The 23596-nt window shown below is 39.4% G+C and overlaps 1 protein-coding gene across 4 annotated transcripts; it reads right to left on the reverse strand.

Moving 5' to 3' along the window:
- Positions 1-612: 612 nt before the first annotated feature.
- LOC121954350 (atlastin-2) lies at positions 613-22286 on the reverse strand. Of its 4 annotated transcripts, none has more exons than XR_015778375.1 (15): positions 22145-22286; positions 15524-15690; positions 15066-15278; positions 11194-11325; positions 10945-11049; positions 10793-10843; positions 10642-10698; positions 9778-9870; positions 9368-9506; positions 9150-9277; positions 7888-7944; positions 7694-7765; positions 7025-7456; positions 3763-4234; positions 613-1086 (listed from the first exon to the last, which is right to left on the reverse strand). XR_015778375.1 is itself a non-coding variant. In XM_088086280.1 (15 exons), the coding sequence occupies exons 1-15, from the start codon at positions 22215-22217 to the stop codon at positions 4705-4707; spliced, it is 1872 nt and encodes a 623-aa protein (XP_087942406.1). In that variant the 5' UTR covers positions 22218-22286; the 3' UTR covers positions 4249-4704. The 4 variants fall into 4 exon arrangements, 3 of the variants coding, with proteins under 3 accessions (XP_042357734.1, XP_087942406.1, XP_087942405.1); XM_088086280.1 differs by lacking the exons at positions 613-1086; positions 3763-4234 and adding exons at positions 4249-4842; positions 5148-5162; XM_042501800.2 differs by lacking the exon at positions 613-1086 and having other exon boundaries at positions 1221-4234.
- Positions 22287-23596: the final 1310 nt, after the last annotated feature.

Consider the following 23596-nt stretch of genomic DNA (forward strand, 5'->3'; position numbering starts at 1 on the left):
ACATTTTTCGACATACTATACTATTGCCTTTGTGGCCATTTTTTGGACATGCAAAATTATGATGTTTTTCGCCGTTTTTGGCCTTTATTTCCACTTTCTTCACTATGTGGCGACTCTACAAGCTATAATATGTTGTTTTCTGCCATTTTTATGACATGTCAAATTTTGACATTTTTCGACATACTATACTATTGCCTTTGTGGCCATTTTTTGGACATGCAAAATTATGATGTTTTTGGCCGTTTTTGGCCTTTATTTCCACTTTATTCACTATGTAGCGACTCTACAAGCTACAATATGTTGTTTTCTGCCATTTTTATGACATGTCAAAATTTTGACATTTTTCGACATACTATACTATTGCCTTTGTGGCCATTTTTTGGACATGCAAAATTATGATGTTTTTGGCCGTTTTTGGCCTTTATTTCCACTTTATTCACTATGTGGCGACTCTACACATAGTGAATATGACATACTATGACATACTATGACATGTCAAATTTTGACATTTTTCGACATACTGTTCTATTGCCTTTGTGGCCATTTTTTGGACATGCAAAATTATGATGTTTTTGGCCGTTTTTGGCCTTTATTTCCACTTTATTCACTATGTGGCGACTCTACAAGCTATAATATGTTGTTTTGTGCCATTTTCATGACATGTCAAATTTTGACATTTTTCGACATACTATACTATTGCCTTTGTGGCCTTTATTTCCAATTTATTCACTATGTGGCGAAAGAAGTCTTTTCCAAGAAATAATCAACTGAATTCCCTACTTCTATAGAGGAGCAATGGAAAGCATGCTGACTGGAAACATCACTAAATGGCATGGTTCCTGCCAGGCCCAGGACAGGAAGGCTCTACAGCAAGTGATTAAAACTGCCCAGAACATCACTGGTTCCCATCTACAGAGCATCAGTTACCTCTATGAACTGAGGTGTCTACACAGAGCTCAAAGGATACCGACAGACAGCAGCCACAGTCTGTTCACCCTGCTGCCATCTGGAAAAAAATGCAGACGTATCCGCTGCTGAACCACCAGACGACGGAGTAGCTTCTTTCCTCAGACTCCTCAAGTCCTCCTTCAACGCCAAAAAGATGTAACAGGATTTAGCATCAGCTTCAATATAATTTCTTCCTAAACCACATTTAAGAGAAATGACAATAAATCTACCTTGTACCTTGTAAAAGAACAGAGAAACAGGAGCCGGAAGACTTAAATTGATGATTTATTCTTAAGGTAAACATTTTATTCAAAAATAAATTACCGGAGATATCTTTAAAAGGCAGACAGACATTGTCTCCAACCCACTCAACACAATCAAAACAATTTTCCTATCAGAATCCAAATATTCACACCACGTTTCTATTAACGACCGTCCTCATGAACAAGGAGATAAACTAGTGTAATCCCTACAGCAGCGACTTATCATTTAAACAAACCAGACTGTTGTTAGGATGATCAAGATAAACAAAACAGCCATTGTCAACTGATTCACTATAAAATGTATACAAAGTTTATTTAAATATTTAATCCAACATACATGCCCGATTCGTCATATGTGAACACAGAGAAAGAGAGACTGTACAGTATGAGACTGGCGCTTGAGGTGAGAGATCATGTGGATGGAATCAAAGCAAAAGAGCTCAGACAGATGCGGCGCAGCTGCTGAACAAAGAGAAATCAAAAGCGAGACATGTTTCAGTTCCTGGTGTGAGTTATTTTATCAGGCTTTTTCTGGGAGACCCAGCTCTGATGGAGATATGGTTGAGTGATTTTAGATTTATCCAATTATAGAGAAGGAGGGGCAAAAATGCAGTGGAAACAGTCTTGTCAGTGAAGGAGTTGTTCCACATTTTGGAAGATACGTTTATCCACTTTGATGCAGAGGGAAGCTTAATATTGCTCTTGTATAACAGTTAAATATAAAGCTGGAGCAGCCAGTTAGCTTAGCATAAAGATTGGAAAAAGGCTGCCAGCTTGGGAAGGGTTCAACGCTTGGTCAGAAATAGTAGTAGTAGTAGAAATAATTTTATTCAGCGGTTATTGAATTACAACAAAAGGAGGAGGGGGATTAAGGGGGGGCTTTTAGTGGCCATAAAGGTGAGATGCTGTGGGTGCTGTTTTGTTTTAACTTTTGCATTTGAAAAATGTTTAACCCGCCTTTTTCCCTAAATTGCGACACAGTGCTTGATACATATTAAATAGTACAGACACATAGGTTTTCCCACGATTTCTTAACGGCACCCAGCTGAACTTTTGTTTGCAGGATAACCGAATGCTCACTTACGCTTCAGTTCATAAACCTTGTCTTTACCCATTACAGTTTTCTCACAAGTGCCTGAGTGTTACTGCACATGTGAAACTCTCAACAGAGATGAGAAGGAAAGGCAGATGGCTCACTCCTTAGCAACCTCCACCATAACTTTTTGAAAAAGAATAAGTTTTGTCTCTCTTTTTTCTTTTGTCTTGTAAATTTTTTTTATTGTGTTAGTGGATTTACTGGCCCGATGTGGAAATTTACTTGCCCTGGACAACCAGAACGTGTCCAAAACAGGTAAAAAATCTGTCCACTAACACTAAAGCTTGCCAATTCATGTTTGTTTAATTCATATAAAAAGATGTGTATAAATTCAACAAACAAAATGTAGTAGAGCTTTTGAGGTGCTTGTATAGGCAAATTTTTAAAATTTCGTAGATCCTATGACTGCCATCAGTCTTCTCATCTGAATCAAGAAAGCGAATAATCATATTTTCCAAAATGTGTAACTGCTCCTTTAGAGGTGTAATAGTAGCTGGAAAAAGACATGCATCTCTAATAAAATAAGATTCCCAAAAGCAAGAACTGAGGTCCTAAATATGTGAGGGAAAACGTGCAGGGAAAGTGCAGCTTTCATGAAAGGCAGTGAAAGAGAATATGCTTCGAAAGTGACAGTCGTCTCTGGCTACCTGACTACAGAGGCCTGGGCTCCAAAAGCCCTCAGCTTTAATGCTATGATACAGTAGCTCTTAATACCATGCAGAGGGCCAAACGCTGGAAGGTCCACTACGAAAACACTAAAGGCCAGATAAAACATGTCAGTCCTAAATTAAAAACACGTCAAAAGTCAGCTGAGAGGCTCGAGGCTCACTACAGTTCTCTTCAGGGTAACAATCACAAAATATTAAAGGGAGAGAGAGGTAACCTGAGCCCACAGTTTGAACATGTCACCCGGTTAATGAGACTTTCAAACTTAGTGTGAAAAACCGAATGAAAGGAGAGAGGCGGGTGTAGTAGTGGTATGTCAGCAGAAAAAAAATAAAAAAACAGTTTTGCTTAATTTCCTGCTCTCATCAGTTCAGTTCTCAGATTTGTAGGTGGAGACAGGCTGGAAATTTGACCGTTAAAAAGCCTCTCCAGCTCGTACATGATGGAGTTTTCAATTGACTTTAGTAGAATCAAAAACATCTGTCTCCTGAAATAACAATAAACATGAACACGACAATCACCTCGTTATTAGTCGATTAGTCACTTGTGCTTGTAGGAAATCAACAGGCTGAAGAGAAAGAAGCTCTGTCCTGTGAGGCAAAACGATTAAACGCACAGAAAAGTGTTTCAGTTTGCATCCATTGTTGATAACAGCTGCCCACATTGGTGTCAGTTTTCCCTGAATTGCAGCTCAATCCTGAAGCGCTACCAACAAGTGTGTGTGTGTGTGTGTGTGTGTGTGTGTGTGTGTGTGTGTGTGTGTGTGTGTGTGTGTGTGTGTGAACCTACAGTATGCGTTACAGCACAAGATGCATCACAGCATGGCACACTGGAGAAGATGACAGTCCTTCAGGTCCTGTTTTGGCAAGAGGCCGCCGGCTTCTCTGCTCGGTCCTCTCATGAATGTGCAGTTTCTGCTCTGAGGCACTGGGGGGCGATGAAGAGCAGGGCAGACAGCGAGCCTACAGGTCCACAACAGCAAGTTAAGATGCGGGGCAGCGACGCGATGGCGGACGTTTGGGGGTGAGGGATTAAAGAGGGTCAGCTTTGGTGTTGAACTAGTTCCACAGTTCTAGGATTGAGCACGTTGAGCGAGTGGGCAGGAGGGACATGGCGGGGGAGATGAGGAGGAGGAAGAGCGTCAGTGAGTCTTTAACCTGGTGTGCTGCGAGCCCTGATCTGTCAAGCTGGCTTTTATTGAGTTAACCACCGTCTGTCTGACGTTGTCTTCCATATAATGTTCACTTAGTGGCTTCAAAACCTGCAGGAGAGGAGAGAAAAAGAGGATTTTGTGTGAGAACAAATCATTTAACTCATCTTAAAAAAGACATCTAAAAAAAGAAAAGAAAAAGAAACTGAAAGAAAGTAGGTTAGGGAGGAAGAAAATTTAAGGTAAAACAAAGAAAAAAAAACATGATGTAGTCTTCACATGGTAACCACAGAAACACAGACTCACAACAAAACCTCTTAAACTGAAACAAAAATAAAGAAACACATAAATCATCCACCCAAGATTAGTAAAAACCGTTTGGACAGGCGTCATATCTTCAAATCCTGAGATGAGCCTGGCCTGCAGGTGTTCAGATACATTCAGTGAAGCTCAGAGGGCGTCCAGGGGTTTAAGTTTAAGAATCCAGCACCAACGGACTGAAAATTAACAATAAAGCCAGCAAACTGCAGAAGTTTTTTATTTAAAAAAGGAAGTTTAACAGTCTGTTATTCAGCCAGCAGCTAATTCATCTTCTTGTAGTTGTTGTTGAGAGGAGACAGAGCTCTGAGTCCCAGCAGCGCTCCTGACGGGAACGAAGGGAGGAGAGAGACGGGCCAAGCCAGGCGGTTCCTGACAGGCTCCAAAAGTTTGGAAAACACCTGAGAGGACAGCAGGGAGGAATGGGAGAGTTAAAATGAAGAACAAGACTGACAGAAAGACACTGGAGCAGAAAGAGAGAAAAAAAAGATGAGAAAGATCAATCCAGATGTTCAGGCAAGAAATAAAGGAGATATAAAAAAGGTGGAAAAAAATTAGAGGGAGAGATGAAACAGAAAAGTGGGTTGATGTTGAGCCTTACAAACAAAACAAATAAAGGGGGACCGGTAGCAGGAGGCGGAGAAAGTAAAAGGAAAGGAAATGAGGCAGGCATAAGATCAGAGAATCGGGAAGTGACACGTCTCACCTTTCTCAATGTCTTCTGTGAGGCAGAGAGAGAGACACAGAAGCAGAGGAGGGAGGGAGAGGTCAGAGGAGACACGAGGGCTGCGATTGTGGTGAACCTCAAACATTCATGAAATTCCAAACAGATAAGAAACAGAAACTTCATATTTGTGCTCCCGGGTGCCGAGCGTGCAGGCCAACAACTGATGGAGGAATGAGATAAATAAAAGTAGGTTCTGATGGAGCTTCAGTGTGCTGGGAGCGCTGAAAAGTAATCCAGAGTGTGTGAGATGGATGATGGGATGTGATTTCAATCATAGACATGAACAGAAGAACGTAAAAAATGATGGAAGGATTCTTGTTTCTCTGGCTTTTTAAGACTCCTTGAAATGAAAGGAAAACAGGCGCTTAGAGGTCCAGTCTGTAGGATTTAGGGGGGATATATTAGCAGAAATTGAAAAATTATTTTCCTAACTATGTTTTTTATTAGTTTATAATCGCTGAATTAAAAATCATGTTTTTGTCACCTTAGATTGAGCCAAATCAACAAACAAATCAAACACTGGCTATAGATGGGCTCGACTGCGGTTTTGCATCAGCCATCGTAGTTCTCCGATACGTTGGCACATGTGAGGAGTTGAAGTTGGCTGCAGTTTGTAACCTCACTGCTAGATGCCACTAAATCCTAAACACTGGACCTTTAAGGCAAACCAAGGCAAACAGTAGGAAAATGCAATTAAAATGTCAGTAACTTGAAAACTGAAATGTCAATATTTAAGAGATAAAAAGATCCCAGAACAACTTGTTTTTGTGACCACATTTTTTTTCCTTTCTAGGAATTACTTAAATTAACCAGAAAGAATTCTGTTTGTACAGACTGGGACATTTTACACTGAAAAAAAAAACTGTCCACTTGAACTAATGTAATGATTTGTTGCTTTTCTCAGTTACATATAACAGTAAATGTTTCATTTGCTAATGTGATGCAATTTAAAGACCTTGTGTTGGATTTTGGGAAATTGCAATGGGGAAAAAAAACATCTATTTACTGATGTTTTAAAGCCTTAAACTCTGAGCGATTAAAAGAAAAAAATTAAAAATTGAGAGATTAATCGATAATAATAATAACATTATTTCTGTATCCCAAAGTATCATAAATGCATGTCTTTGGCATTTCTGTACAGCATTCTTTGTTACTTATTGGCCAATATATGTGCCAGTGCTGAACTATCTTTGATATGATTATATCTGCCTTACACATTTTGAATTTCCAGATCTACAAGTATTTTCTGCACCCGACAACCGCATCAATGATTAGAAGGAATCTAACATCACAAAGTTAGCTAACAATACAGCTCAGCAGAGGACAACGCCATTAACGTTTACACTTTCCACTATTGCAAGGAGGAGCCTCATCAGTAGATGCACGCTTCCTTCTGTGCTGTGATATAGTTGGTGGGCGTAGATTGGTAGAAAGAAAATAGTTCCTACATAAAACTGCTCACAAGAAGGTCTGAGGATTGTCTGAATAATCAAGTCGTGATTTTTGGAAAGAGACATTACTGTTCTTAAAGGAAAAAAAAAAGATTGCGCTTTGAGCAGCCGAGTACCATCTAGTTCCATCATATTCAAAGAAGGCAGAAATCTTTACAGCCAATACAAATCTTAAAACTAATAAGAAATTTCCTACTAAAGAATCTGTTTTCGCCATGTTGATTAACCTGGACACACGCACACACACGCACACGCACGCGCACGCGCACGCGCGCGCGCACACACACACACACACACACACACACACACACACACACACACACACACACACACACACACACACACACACACACACACAGACACAGACACAGACACAGTCCTCAGCCTCTCACACTGGAGACCCACCTGTTCCCAGAGTGTCTCGGCCACCTGATCTATCAGCATTCCCAGCTCCCGAAACTCTCCAGAATACTTCACGTATGCCCACGTGCAGAGCGACAGCAGCGCCACACCCATGACAAGGTTAGCCAGCGCTGCCAAGGTGCTCAGACCGATGAAGCCCGTGACCCCGGACACCACGTAGGTGACAAACATGACTGCAAAAATCGTGGCAGGCGTGCGTGCTGCGTAGAAGATGTTTTTGCCGTCGTTGTGCTTGGAGAAGTGGTTGTAGGTTTCGTCCAGCTCGGACTCAAGCTGGCTCTGGTAGCGCTGGCAGAACTCCTCGCCGCCCATTTTCTTCACAGAGCGGAAGTAACGCACTGAGTGCTCGCGAAACTCTTCGTGACAGCGCTCCAGGTCGGCGGGGGCGATGTATGGTTTGTCTCCACCACAGACCTGAAAGTAAAGACATGTCAGTGAAGTGAAAGAGTTCATCAGTCCCCATTTTGCACGATGTTTTTTAGATATTATATGACTGGACCTGTTGAATTAGTGTGCTGCTTGTTTACTGTAAACCATATCAAAATGAGACCATGACTCCACCCTGCTCTCCCTCAGTGACACCCGGTCAGCAACCTTTGGCTTACTAAACTGATCGTGATTCATGATTGTGAGAGGAAAACATGTTTTTACCTGCTCCATGTTCTTGCCGTACAAGTCTTTGGCTCCTGCAACAGCAGTCAAGTTGTTTGCTTCTGCTGTCGCCTGAAAATCAAGAGAAGACCATGAGATTCAACAGAACTTTGGTGACCACATATAATGAGAATTATAACCTCAAAAGTGTTACCAATACTTAATATTCCCTCTGTTTAGAGACAGAAACTAACCTGCAGCATGGACTTAGGGTGAGGCAGTTCCTCCCCTTGGTAGATCTTTATGTAAGCCTGCAGGAATATAAAAGAACACAGATTATCAGACCAGTGTTTCCTGTATAACGTTCATACTCTGCCAGAAAACATAGCATAGCTAATATCCTGGCAAGTGCTTTTTCACTAATTATTTGGGGAGAAATATGCACATGGGTGGTGTGTTAAAAAAGATACACTAAACAAACGACTGCAAGTATGACTGAGCACAGATATGTTACTTCTACTTATTGTCTGCCACCGCTGTAGCAAAATTAATAGAAAGTTTAAAGGTTTGCAAACCATAATAAGCCCTTCCTGAGTCCTGACCCAAAGGCAGAACCTTTGTCTGAACCCTGTTTTACTTTGATAGGCTGTGTGTGTCTGTGTTGAAAAGAGGCAGAGTTCCCACACATTTCCATAGACAAAATTTCAAAACTTTCCTGTGACTTTTAGAGGAACCATAATAAAAATTTCCCCGCACATTCATTATGAATAACACAAACATTGCTCCATCTGAGCACAATACAGCAACAGCACAGGTATGGATTCCTGGCCCTACAGTTTTAATGTCACTCTGTTTTTTCTCATATTGAAACATATCAGAACTTTATCAAACATAATTCTAGCTGGGTGCCATTCATGTAGGGAGAGATGTTACCTGGGAGAAAAATGAGGAAACGTACGTGATGGTAAACAAAACCTTGTCACACATTGACGGATATGATACGCTATCATGTGACATTATGTGGAAAGTTACACGTACAAGATTACTGTACAAATTTCATTACAGGCAACACAATTCCATGACTTTTCCAGGTTTTCCATGACAGTGGGAATTTTGTAAAAGATGTGGTTGGGGACTGTCACAATCTTCACACACTAATAAACACTGTGGCACTTAAGAGGGCACTTTTTGTGACACTTAACTTAAAAAAGGCATTGCCATGTTTATTTTTGCCAGGCTTGTCTGACTTAGCAACAGTAACTTTGGGGGGTGAGACTTATAATCGCTTAATTGGATGATTTGGGTTGGATGGAGAGGATACCACTGTTTACTGGCTAAAAACTATTATAAAACTATTTTGTTTCATTTATGCCCCCTATAGCTTTTTTGTTACTTTTCAAATGACTAATCCTGTGTTAGCAGTTAAGGTGGCAGATTGTTATTTGAAGCTTTATGTTTCTCTGTGACCTATCACTGTAAAAATAACTGGACCATGCATAATAAAAGCCTGCAGGACCTTGAAGTACTCCAGGAGATCTCTGCAGGTGACTTTGTTGCCTCCAATCTCCTTCACAACCAGCCGCTCTGGTGCCAGGAGGAGAGGCACCAGCTTGGCCAGCTCCCTCTTAAAATCATAATCAATGTCTGAAACACACAAAACACACACCTTGATTGTTCTCTGCAGCATGCTTTAGATATCATTCTTCATTATTAGTGTATTTTCTATTTTCTCACCTTTCAGCCTGCCGTCAAAGTACGGGTTGGTGGCCACCTTGAGGCCAGGATGTGGCAGCAGGAAGCAGCCGATGTTGGAGAAGCAGGAGTGGATGTGCTTCCTCACATTCTGCAGCTCCTCGTGTTGGTTCTGCTTCACCTGAGTCAGCAGACAACAATTCACTGTCACAGTGAAAGTTTTTTCTCTCGCCATGACTGATGCGAGGAATGTGTACACACATGACGTGCTAAGCATATTTGCACACAGCTGAACAGACTAGACATTAAGTATGTCTGTGTGGTGTGTCTGACAGGAGCAGGGAGCATGTGACCTGCTGTGTAAATATCTTCGACAATGTGCAGAAAAATAATTTCTGTATCCTCAAAAACAAATGTGCATTTTCAACTGGATTTAAAAAGATGATTCTCACCTGCAGTCTTTTGTCCAGGAAGTTGTTGCCTCCTTCCAGTCCGTATCTGTGTTCATAAGGATAACTCCAGTCCCGAATCAGGAACATCAGGGACTGAAACACACCGCCAACATCACAAAGACACAATGAAACACGTTACACATGCTTTTTGGAAAGACAAATTACAGCTGAGATAATAATGGTGACATGCCCAAATATGGCTGTCAATTTTTACTGAACAATTTTTTAAAACTTTTTTGCCTCTTATCGCCCATTCCTCTCTTCAGTTACAAGCTCCATTCTAATTTAAATTAATCTTAATAATCCCCTAATATTATTAATTAAAATATGCAGCTACTTGCTGTGCAGCCATGTGCAAAATTGAATAGATGAATTTTATGGACAAGGTGCACCTTAACTCTTTGAGACCTGGCTTGACATCACTTTTCTTGTGCTGCATTCAGACACCTTTCATTCAAACATTTGGACCCTGAGGCAATTGGTTTGAGTTCTTTCAAAAACATGGAGGAAAAGGCAATAAGCAACCTGGCAAGAAATGTAAAAAATATCATAAAAATATATTTTAAAAACCTAGGAAAGAGTGTCCAAAACTATATTCATATTTATCATTATCATATTTTCAAAATTATGTTACAGATAAATATTTCACAAGCGCTTTCTTTCAGTTCACTTCCTTTTATTCCCTCTTTTTGTTGCTATTTTCCTAGTATTTTTAAAATGTATTTCTTGGTAAATTTGAGTTTTTTATTTCTTTGCTTTTCTGCTCATTGCCTTCTTCCCGTGAATTTGAAAGAAGACAAGCCAATTTGCTCAGGTTTCAAGGGGTTAAATGGTAGATGGCATTCATCAATTAGGAGTCAGTACCTGGAAGGGTTTCAGGTAGATCTCTTCCATTGCCAGCCGGCCATATTCTGTGAAGAGCTACATTTGAAAAAACAAAATTCTGATCAGAAAAACAACAGTTACTGTAACTTTAGTGCTACTTTTTCCAAGGAGAAAAATAAATGACACCAACCTGCAGATGCTGCAGGTCGTCCTCCTGTATGTTCTGGGAGAGATTGTACACCTGAGAACAGAGAAACAAAACAGTGTGAGGCATAACTGTTGACATTTTAAGAAAAAAAAAGGGGACAACATATTTTGAACTGATCTGCTTTTAAGTCTCACCTGCACAGAGCTGGTCATTGTGCTGAGGGCGAACACAGTAGCGCAGTCCTTTATGGTGGACTGGCTGTCGAATGCTCCCTGAGTGTCAACAAGGAGCACAGCAACCTGTTGGGACAAGACGCGACACATGTAATAAGCTGAAATTTCAGGCCGAGCAGGGTATGAGTGGAAAAATCTGTGAATTGTGACAACATTTTCTCGAGAAGCTCACAAAAAACGTATCGTATTGTTTGTAAGGTAACAGTCTACCTTGCTGCCATCAGGCTTGTCGACCACAAAGACTTCGCTCCAGATCTGAATTCCTGTGGTCTCCCTCTCGCAGCCTCCTCTCCAGGTGAACCCTGTCAGGGGCTCATCATCACCTCCTATCCACGACTCACTCTGTTGTAGAGGGAGAGAGGGAGGAGACAAAGAAGAAATAAGATGAGAGGAGAAACATTGGTTGGAACAGATGAGAGGTAAAGATTGAAGGGAAGAGTTGACAGATGTGGAGAGATAATGTTAAAAGAAAGAGGGAGGTCAGTGGACTGAAGTATTGCTACGATTACCAGCTGGGCTTAAACCGTTGGTGAAAAAAGTGTAGTGGTCAGTGGACTGAAGTTCACCAAAAATTTGCTATGATTACGACCGGGGGAAAAAAGTATTGTTTAGTGAAGTCATTAAAAGAACGTAAAGAACCTTCAATAGAGATTGACTGTGACCACAATATTTCCAAACCCCATGCCCCAATTAGTGTGAAATTTGATTTGCACATTCACACCTCTAGTGGACAAAAAGCATTGGTTTTAGTGACCCTTCAATCATCAGGACAGATTTTGACAATCTTTATATAACTAACCTATTATCTACAAGTGCAATATTGACTTAGAAACTAATGGCTAATAGGATAATGATGAGACCTGTGTAAAACTTTCTGACTTGCTGATTTCAAGTGCTGCAGCGCCACACTTGACAGTTATTAAGGTTTCAGTTGAGTTTATTCAAGAAGGGACAATGCAAATTAATAAATACACAAGGTATAAAAATATCAAAATTAGGCAGGAGGCTATCTGTAGTCCCTCAGCCAATATGTTACACAAGGGTTCCTAAAATACAACTAAGCAAAAATTAAAAAAAAACAAACAACCTAAGAAGGCATAAAGTTTGAACATTGTCTTTAAACACATCAGCAGGAGAAAGAAAAAGAGAAAAACATAGCAATAACCAAGAACATGCAATTAAAAAAACATCTGAAAAACAGTTGAACCATCATCCTTAATTTTTTTTTATTTTCACACTATCTTTGTTGTTTTTGCAATGTAATGATGCAACAATGTAATAAATGAGCATAGATGCAGGATCAACCCACCACCACCTACCTGCTTCCCATTACTAACACACATCCAACCCATCTGAGAAATGAATTTAGACAGGGAGGCCAAGAACATACTATGCATCAGCATACCTACACCAGTTATGCTTTCTGGGCAGAGCTGGGAATACTGAGGCTTTATTCTGTGCAGCCTGCTAGGAAAGTAGTTTATTCTATGAATGAGATTGTATTGCATGATTTCATGTCTGGTGTTACAAGAGAAATACTGATTTCCAGTCCACAGTGCTTCTTATTCACTTCAAAATTACAGTCAAGGTCTTCTTCCCATTTGTGTTTAATTTCCATTCCTATGATTTGAGAAAATCCCAAGTACGTATAAGATGTAAACCCTTTAACTCCTGTTTAGTCACACACAAGGTCATGCTTGTATTTTTACAGTGTATAGTGTACAGGGTAACAAGTGTGAACAGATCACTCGTGCTCTGAAAAATGTGGCTCCCACAGTAGCAAGACTAGTGGCGCTGCAGCACAAAGCATCAATTTGAGACCAAACGCCCACATAGCAACGGATTTAATGTTATTCTTGTAAGAATCTTTGTTTTAAGGACCATTAAGAGCACCTCATTACCAAAAAAGTTGATCAAATTAAAGCAACACTTTGTGACCTTGTCTGTAGTTCTGGCTGACAAGTGTAGAGGGCCACTGACCACAAATGGGAAATGTATAAAGAAGCCTCACAAACAAATGCCTAATTTGCAAAGCAAAGTATGAATGAACACCGATTCCTGGCTTCTATTCTATTGCCGTTTGATAAGAGCAAGTCACTGCAATCCAATAATAATAATAATAATAATAACATAAACTAAAAGTTACTTTTTGCACCATCAACTCCTGGGTATAACTGAATATATAGAACTTAAGGTTAGTGTTTGGGGGGAAAAAATGTGAACATGTGCAGGTCTGGTCAGTCTTGCATGAATGCCTACGTTCATGCTGCCCAACAGCTGTGAGAAAAACATTCCTCCGTCTTTCCTCTTGTGTGTGTGTGTGTGTGTGTCTTTGTAAGGTGATCCTGTCTGCTTCTGAAGGACTAGTTGTTGATACTTGTGTCGGAATGAGTCACACAGTTGTTGGTTGGACATGCTTGAAAATGTCTGTGTGGATATGTAATGCTGTAATTTATATTTATAAATACTATTTCAAAAGTCAGTAACCATATTTAAGTACCCAAACTCTTATTATGAAAGCTAGTTATGGTAAAATTCATCTTCCCAGAAGGCAGAGACCAGTTAAATCACCCTGTCATATTCATGTACCACCTTGTCTGTCTTAGTCACATTGTTGAGTAAGTATCTCAGCATGAGAGCAAACAGGAAGGTCTCGTCTCTGCTCGTCACATTCGGTCACACATGCCAGTGCTGGTTGTTATCTCATCTGCTGCACATATTCCTCGAGCCCACCCGGTTTCACAACCTCAACTGAATGTGAATGTTACACAGTATTAAAGCCACCAGAGGATGGATGAGCCTTTTTATGTTGACTTAGGTCATGTAAACACACCATCAGAAGGGGCTTTTCACAATTAGGACAAGTGTGAAGAATTTGTTTTACTGATCTCACAGACACTTTGCACCAATTCTCTATTTCTCAGTAAATAAGGCCATTACTGGTCTCTTTTAAATTGATAGTTAAAATCCAAATATCTGTGCCTCAGTAAAAAACTCAACAGATTAGAAAACTAATTTTTGACATAAGTTAAAAAAATAAATAAATAACCAGCTACGGAACAAATGCAAGACCAACAGTGACATGATGAAGTAAAAGTTACAGTTACATTAACTTTTCTACTTAGAAATAGTTAGGGAGTAATTTCGTAAGGAGGAATTTAATAATTAATCAGAACAGTTGTGAATGAATCAGTGTTTTTAAAGATGTCTTCATCCGTTAATAGGCATCACAGTTACAGTATAATAGGTAACTATACACTGGAGGTGCAACTATTTTGATAGTTGATTGTTTCAAGTAATTTTAAAGAAAAAAAAAAAATCACTGATTTTATTTCAATATTCTCTTATATGAATTACATGTTAATATAGTATTTTAGTCTTTGTCAATTTGTAAGGTAAAAACATCTTACAACTGACTGGACAAAACAAGAAATCTGAAGATGATATTTCTCTAGGAAACTGTGTTGGACATTTTTCACTATTTTGCAACCATTTATAAAACAAACAATTAATAAAGCAAATAATCCACAGATGAATAACTGATGCAAAACAATTGTTAGATGTAGCCCTACCACATAAATAGTTGTGTCCTTGTCAAAGAAAAAAATATCAGTTTTATTTCTACAAAAATGACTGTCATCTGAATTTTCAATATTATGTGACTCTATTCTACAATGTATCTTCCATAAAACAACATCCAATAACCACATCACTGCACAAGTCAAGCAAAACCAAACAAAAGCATTAGTGCACTGTGAAAGGAGAAACACACAGTACCAGCCTGTGCAAAGTCACGTTCAAATTACAGAAAAATATCTTTTGGCATCAGTTTCTGCCACTATTTAGATTTTAGACCAGCCTCATTGTTCCATCAGAAAGTTGTATCAGCGCGCACATGGTGTTAATATTTTTTTCATCCTGATTTTAAAAAGTCTAATCAATATGCAGCGTCACAGAAAACTGACAAAACACTTGACATGTATCAAGCACTTAACTGAATACATTTCTCTTTTAATCTCCACTGAATAATGTACCCTCTGGTGTCCAGAAAAAGAACGAAAATCAAGCATTGGTTATCTCACCTGACTGTGCATGTAGCGCAGCATGAAGTCCAGCAGGAAGGACTTGCCCTTGCGGAAGGCTCCAGCCACAGACACGACCACCACATTCAGGTCTTTTACGTGATCCTGCAGCAGGATCTTCTCCAGCGCTGCGGCGTCCAGCTCAAAGCTGTGCTCATCCTCGTTTGCCAGAACGATCTGGATGGGCCTGGCCTTCTCTTCCTCTACTACAGCCTGAAGACATGAATTTGCAGTCAATCAGGAGCTTTGCCTGGCATTGGGATAGTATTTAAAGTGATGAGGAGGCAGGTTTCATGGAGAAGACAGGAAACTGAAAATTACAAGGCTGAGATCAGCAAACAAAGCGTCTGGGGGTGAGGTGAGGTGAACAGAAAGAGAAACATTGACTACCCAAAATCGTAATTGTATACATGTTTGTCGGTTGACAGGAAATGACAGGGAATACAGCAGCACATTACCTCTTCTTCCTGAGTCTCTTCATCTGGTGAGGGGGTGAGGTTGGCGTTTTTGCCCGAGCTTGAGGCTGTGGTCCTGGGGAGCAGCTCATCCTCCAGGTCTTCAGGCCTGGCTAAAGGAGGCCTCCGCTTATGTCGAAAAATGGGGACATCTTCCACACCACTCAAGCCTTTAGAAAACCAAAGAAAGTAGGTAGAAAAAAGTTAAATTACACTGGTTATATAACATCATGTTGCATGTTAGTGGTGAAAGACAATAGTCATGAAGGAAGGAGAACAATGTGGGGGCAGGGCTGTGCAGCAAAACCAGAAAACCACTTTACTGAAGTGATAGGTTTCAGTTTGTTTACGTGAGAGACCATTGCTCTGAGAAGTTAAAGAGAAAGCAAAATGCCCTTTATTATGTGATCAAACTGTAGATCTTTTCAGCATTCTGTGCTGGGCTAAATACTGTCATCCACTCTGGTCTACCCATCTAGGTCAAACTCAAAAATAGCCTTGTGCTGAACATTACAAAGGGCCAGCAAAAAGGACACGAGAGAAGGAAGTTAGGAGGGCAGCGCTTTCACATTCTTCTTGTCAGCCACTTTCAGATTCCTGACGTCTTTCCTCTAAATCTAAAGCACATGTTTCCTCTAAAACTGCAGGACTCCTCTTGTCACAGGACCTTAACTGCAGCATACGAAAGTGTGCTGAACCACTAACACACACACACAACATAATGCATGTAGACGAGTCACTCAATCTGATATCATTATTTAAAGGGCTGATTCATTTAATCTTGGATTAATCTGCAGTTTATTTTCTTGATTAATTGCTGTGTTTATAACTGTCACAGCTGGTGAAATAGTCAAAATATTTAAAAACCTTTGAAATAAAAATGATACAAAACAACTGGTTAGTGAAAGCGGTTGCAAATTAATTTTCTGTCAATCAGCAATTAATCAGCTGATCATTGCAACTCCAATATTTTGTGTGACTAAACTACATACGTGAAAATTCAAGAATGGTAAACTACCCTTGTAAAATAACATGCTGTTTTCTTCTTTTGTCTAAACTAGTTTTGTAGATTGAGAAGTTGTCACAACTCTATGAATCAACAATGACAAATAAGGCTGCTTGTGGTATAAAAAAAAAGCCATTTTGCCTTATATATCAACAAGATAAGTTTATAATGCTTTACTACTGTTCCCCACTTTCCAGGCAAAAGGCCTGGTCAGAAGGCCAAACATATTTGAAGAGTACAAAAGAGCTCCTATTATAGCTTCACAGACACGCCTTGGGGACTCCACCTGTATTCAGCAGTGAGAAAACTAAGGCACTGAGAAGATGCTAGCTGCACAAATGCTGCAACTGACATTTTTTTCAATGATCAATAAATATGGAGATTTATTATCTTGAGTTACTGACTAATTTCCAAAAGGGAGGTGACATCTTCAAATAGCTTGTTCTGCATGACAGTCCAACAGTCCAAAGCCCAGAGAGGTTAGATTTAGCATCACATAAGACAAAGAGAAGCATCACATCCGCACAATTTAGAAAATAATTAATCAACCATTCGTTTCAGCTCAAATGTTAATTATGATCTAAATAGGAAGCTTAATATGAAAGTCATGAGTTGGGCCCTTTTTTGTTGTTGCATTTTTTTCATGCAGCTTGAATCTACAGGTTTAGACATTCAAACCAAATGTCTCCAAGTCTTTGTGTTCAATTGAGAGTGAGAGCTTTAACAGTGGTGCCTTATGTGGATGACACAGGAAGAAAGTTCAGGCTGTACAAACAAGTTTATTGCAAACTTGTCTCCTGTGCATCGCCCCAGGTAATGAGGGCCTAGTAGTTACAGCGGCACTGAACACACAAATTCAATTTCACAGTACCTAGACAGACAGAGATTACACATTTTTCCTGAGTACATAATACATTTCAAATGAGCATTTCCTATGAAAATAAATGGTCCTCGATCAGAAAAAACAACACCGTGCTGCATGGTCTAACTGATGGGCTAAGCAAAGGATCCAGAGACATGGGCAAAAAAACATTAACAAATCGGATCATTAATAAAACTGACGCAACTATAGAACCTGTATGATTCAGGCGATGTTCATGATTACTACAATATTTTATTACTTTTCTTGTACACCATTTTGATGGTGAAGTGACTGTAGATTAGTTTGACAGCCTACAGTTAGCTTTTAACCCTCTGAAACCTGAGCAAATTGGTTTGATTTATTTCTAAAACATGGACAGAAGGCAAAAAGCACCTTAACAGGACGTGGCCCAAAAAAAAAATACCTAAAAAAAAAAAAAAAAGTTAAGGTTGAATGTGTATTGTAATTTATTTTGTTTATTTGTTTATTTATTTTGTTCATTTGTGAAGACTGTCCCAACATGCAAGTATCACAAATATTTGTCAGCCACAGAGCTTATTTTCTACAATAATCCAAAATCCAATGGAAAAATCCCTTTTGCATTGGCCTACAGAAACATGTCATCCCAAGAGTCACTCCTTTGCATTATATTCTTGCTCAAAAGGACAACTGTAAATGGGGCACTCAAAGCCCAACCTGGAGTTGCAGCAAATTCCCAAAGGGCAGCAGTAATGCTGCGCTAGTGTTTGAGGAGCTTCCGTGAGCATGAAGCAGTTACAGTAATCTGCTCTGCACACAAATTAGCCCTGCAGATTTCATCAGTCTGTGGCAGTGCAGGTTCCCATCCAGTCCAGAGCAGCACTCAGCAGGATGAAGTGGCACAGACTGCAGCCACAGAGGGGACCCACACAAAGACACTATTCTGCTGGGACTGCGAAGAGTCTGTGTTGCAGCAGAATGTGTGTGAGAGACACAACACAATGCAAGGCCAGTGAAAAACCATTAGCTTTGCTGATCTGTGCATTCACAGCTGCACTCGCACTTCATGATAAAGTGGCTGATGCACTGTCCTACTCCTGCAGAAAACGAGGGCAGAACTAAAATTAACCACATTACTTCTTATCTATGGAGGCACTGAGCAGATGTTAACTGGCCTACATGTTTCTCCACACAGCGAACACTCACACACAAAAGTTATCAAGGGATGAGATAAGTTTGTACAGTACATCACACACTTGAAGCATAAAGCGTTGCACATAAACACACAAGTGGGGGTCTATCTTTATACAGGGCAAGAATAGAGTTTGTCTACGCAAGCTAGCCTACATCTCCGTCCCAAAGCAGCTCTCCCTTCCCTGGACTCCTGCACTATATCTGAGGGAGACTTTGATAAGGCCATGGTCCACTTAACTTAACCAGCTGTCTAAATATGGGAGCTTTCATACTTTCATAGAGAGGCAATTTCCCTGGCTTTATAAAAAAAATTGTGTAAGAATTAGTGTGGGATGTTAGGAAAATGCTTAACTGAAAGTTAGTCAGTGACATATAATTTGGTCTGCAAGCAAGATTATGGCTGAATTTCACCAACAAGAATGAACTTTTTAACATTAAATTATGGTTTACGTTCAAATTTTATTGCACCAAACTTTAAAACTACCGTAAAATTAAGCAAAATTCAATTTAAATCTCTCCTTAAATATCTGTTTTGTTTTTACTCTTAACCTAGAATCCTAGAAACTGTGATCCAGGGTTCACTTTGAAACTAGAGCTGAGGAGGTTTAACTTTTACAGTGGCTGCCTTTTTGAGATGGATTGAGCATGATAATCAAGTTCCTCAAACAGAGTTGAAGGACAGACTCAGCCCACTTGACTTTCATGATGGTAATGAGTTTTTGTAAAGATACCAGCTCACTAAGTAAACTTAAGCTGAACAGAAAGACTGGGACAACTGTCATCACGGGTACCATTAAGCTAGCTTTTTTTTAGCCAGCAACAATATAATGTTTATTGTTGCAGAAAAGTAATGTTTTAACTGTATAACATCTGTATATAATTCTGTTTGAATAAATAAACTTGGATATGGTGTAACAGAGCTCTGCTTAGTTTTAAATCTGGATTCACTCATTTTAAACCTAGTTTTACAAAACTCTGATTAGCGCTTATCTTAGATTAAACCAATTCTTGTTGGTGAAACCCAGTAACTTAAATATCTGCTGATGTTGTTTGTTGCAACATTTCACATGTGAATCATAACTGAACATTTTGAGCATAACATTCACTCAAAAATCTCTCTACTATTGCGACAAGATAACTGCTAGTGCTTCATAGGCAGCATTACAACACCCTCTGCACCCAGGCTATGCATTTTAAATTATTTTGAAATAATCCCAAGTGACCAGGCAATATGTTCATTATGTGTCAAGACAACGAGAATGCAGAGACAGAGTTTATGAGAGAGGACGAGGGATCCACTGTAGCCTATTAAGATGCCAGTACACTGACTTCCCTGCACACCAGCGCCAACAGACAACCTGACACGGCCTCCCTGGACAAGAGTCAAGGAGGGCAAATGTTCAACTGCAGCAAGCAGAGCTATCGGGAGTCTGTGAGGACAAAGTGCAGATTAAGAGCAGCCGCAGTGAGTGAATGTTGCTACAGAGTCAGCTGGCCTGTGCGAAAGCAGACATAAGGGTTATCCTGATAAAAGAGTCCTCCTGATCATATCTCAGAGATGAGCCTTGGAGAGTGACAATTTACTGTTTGCTTACCAGTCTTTACAAGGTTTAGAGAAAGGTTACAAAAACAGAGAGTGTGCTGGAGTAAATTAGTTTCAGTTATTTATTATCTCGTATTGCTTTGGGACAGAGGACAAGGGTATTAGATTGTTTTTTTTTCATGTCAGATGGTAAAACATAATCCCTCTGTTACACTGTTTTTTCTCCAATCACTTAATTAAATGCTTGGTGTATAAAATTTAAGAGTTTCAAACGCCTTAATCAGGGTTCCCATGCATTTTCAATGCGGTTCATTATAGTCGCTCTGGTGCCTGCAGAGACACAGCAGTAGAAATAAGCACCAGTATATAAGAATATAAAATATAAAATAAAAATACAATAAGAGCAAACAATTGGCACAGTACGTAAATATTTAGATCTTTAAAAAAGTATGTAAATAAATATGCTCAGTATGGAAGTGTGTGAACATAAATGTTAAGAACAATCAGCTCTAATCTGTGCAAATTTGTAAATAAATTATAAAACTGTGCATGTTACAATTCCATGACTTTTCCAGGCCTGGAAAATGTGATTTTGAAATTTCATAACTTTTCCAGGTTTTTGATGACAATGGGAACACTGCTTGTTTTATCTGAACAGTCCAAACCCAAAGCAATTTAAATTTAGATAAAACGTTTCGCCCTTTTTTCTTGATTAAACAACCAAACTAATTAATTGATCATCAAAGCTTGGGAATACAGACATTAATGCCCTAATATCCATAAAATATTTTTATTAAGATCTACGTTATGACTCTTGTATTTTATCTCTGTTCCTGTCTGTTGTTGTTTCTTGTTGCTATTGCTGAACAACATGTCTGCATGTTGTGCTTAATTATGTTGTTATGTTGTTGCTTCATTGTGTGCATAGCTGTTTGTGCTAAAATGCTACATTGTTGTTGTTGTTTATTGCAGCTGTTGCTGTCTTTATGGTGTCCTGCTATTGTTGAATTTTGTCATTTTACAGGTTTTACAGGAAAAAATAAGCGAGTTGGCACATTTACATAGATATTGATTGTGTGTTGTCCCAATAAATAAAATAAATGAAATGACCTGACATATTCAATATTAACACAACACTGATTCCTCAACGTGCATACCTGTCAATGTCTAGGCAAGAAAAATCATCATGAGGTGTGCCATGTATTGATTTCAGCATCAGTCAATGGTGTGTTAATGGCTTTGGTTTACTTCTTTTCATTTCTTATGATTAATAACTGCTTGTAAAATGCTGTCACACTCAGGTATCACTTTGCATTCAGAAGACAAAATTAGCCTCGCAATTACGTGGATAAGCCTGCTGGCGAAGTGAGCACACTAATAGTAGGGCATTTAAAAATATCCGAGTCATTAGTGGGATGAGGAGATTAGCGTAACTGTTATGTGTGACTGAACCCCCGTTACAGAAAACAGCCGACGCGTAACAAGGACTGTTTTTAAAGTTCACAAAAGAGGCACATGAAGCAGATACAGGGAGACTGAGCAGCTTAAAGGCAGGTTTACACACAGGAAACAGCGGACAAACTGCTGGACTTCTGCGGGTCAGGTGAAAGTGACGCCCGGACAAATGAGCCGACAGGTGTCGCGGTTAAATTTTGTATCCGGGTCAGACTCGTTTTCATACAGCAGCTTGTCAGCTTAAATTACAGATTTGAAACGTGTTTCGACAGAGAGACAACACACTCCGTCAACATGTGTCTCCCTTTAGCTCATTTTCAAACAGTTTTGACTGTTTTAACACTAAGTTTGCGAGCTGCCGTTAGAGGAGACACAGTCTGGCGGGGGTACCACATTTTTCGGGACACCGCTGGTCTCCCAACTGACAACACAAGCTAACGGAAAAGCGAGTTTGCCACTCACTCACAAAGACAAAGACGACAGAAACTAAAACACTTTAAATTCAAATCTCCCCGCTCCCCAGTTTCGCACTCCTTAATCGGATCACACTCATACATCTACTGGACATGAGCAACAACTGTTTACCTTCGTCAGCGACTCGGCTTTTGCAGTTGGGCTCGAAGTGATTTCTGCTCCTCAGCCCGCTCACCTCCGCCATCTTGGACAACTGAAATCTAACGTGGCTGACGTCAAAGGAGCTTTTTTTTTCTTCTCGCGCAGTCTGCTGAAGTTCACAGACCGCCCCGAGACTGCTGCTGCAGCCGGGTCAAGTACACCACACTGCAAACTGTGCTGTCCTTTCACATAGGAAATACGCCTTTTCTTTTCAGTTTTTTCCAAAGTTTCCAGAGCAGATATTGTCTTAAGTATAATGCAATTGTATTAGCTTGTAATTAATACAATTGCAGGAAGTATTGCTGCCTCCCATTAAAAACAACAGCGCATTCAGGCTTTGCAAACACAAGTGATGCATTAGTTGCACACTGTTTTACAATGCTTTTAACATAGCTACCTACCTCATATTTATAAAGTAACCTGTTTGATTAATCAGTCATTATTCCAGCACTCTTTACATGATTATATTCTTGTTTACAATTCAAAGTGTTTGACACATATACTGTATGTATAGGCCTATAGATACATACATACATACATAGACAGCTAGATAGATAGATGGGAAATTATGTTTTTCACTCTGTTGACATACAGTATTATAGTATCAGTATCATATACATATAGGCCAGAAATACACACACATGCACAAGCAGGACCTATACAGGCATTAAATGGATAATATAATAAAATATAATATAATGCAATACAATATAATATTATATCTATCTGGTTCGGTTAGCTGAACTTAAGTAGTTTAAACCATGTGAATATGTGCCCGTTTGTTCTTTAATAGTGTTATTTCATATCTTAATAGACATATTTATAAGTAAAATTGAAATAAAAAAAGTGGGAATAAATCAAAGATTAATACTAAAAAAATCTCTGACAGTCATCTGATGTATTTTATGAGTTTTGGAGCTGTTAAATGATCATCTAATACAGGTAATAATGTACCACCCTCTCTTAGTGCTAGAAGATAACTGACAACGCGATACTCATTTACAGACTGGTTGGTACATTTAAAGCTGCAACATTACATTCAATATCACTGTCTTTTCCTGTTTTTGATAATGCATGACCAAAATCATATTATTTGTTTATTTTGTCCTCACAGTACCCCATATACTGATGTCATTGTCATCAGTTTTACCCCTCAAGAATACGAGATAGGAATCTATGAGGAAATTGGATTCATTTCCTTCATGTGCCCAGGCTTCCTAAGCTTATTCTGTTTTGTTTTGGTTCTGGTATAAGCCACATAAGCACGCATTTAAAATTTACGTAGGCATTCACATGGTTTGGGATGAGGGTGATTCCTAATGACTTTGACTTTCCAAACACCATCATGAGGTTGACATTCTTCCTCTGTGTACTTTGATGAAAGTTAATTTTGCTCCCACCGGTGGACTGCCCACAGTAAAG

Source organism: Plectropomus leopardus, chromosome 13, assembly GCF_026936395.1.
Source record: "Plectropomus leopardus strain MGB_pleo_1.0 chromosome 13, ASM2693639v1, whole genome shotgun sequence".
Classification (NCBI taxonomy): domain Eukaryota; kingdom Metazoa; phylum Chordata; class Actinopteri; order Perciformes; family Serranidae; genus Plectropomus; species Plectropomus leopardus.

What these genes read in the sequence shown, in the direction of transcription:
- LOC121954350 (XM_088086279.1), bottom strand. Translation starts at nt 22,217, where the DNA reads ATGGCGGAGGTGAGCGGGCTGAGGAGCAGAAATCACTTCGAGCCCAAC. An exon ending in AAGCCGAGTCGCTGACGAAG is followed by an intron (nt 15,691 to 22,144) that starts GTAAACAGTTGT and finishes GGTTTTCTAAAG; the next exon opens with GCTTGAGTGGTGTGGAAGAT. An exon ending in ACGGCAAGAACATGGAGCAG is followed by an intron (nt 7,457 to 7,693) that starts GTAAAAACATGT and finishes CTTTACTTTCAG; the next exon opens with GTCTGTGGTGGAGACAAACC.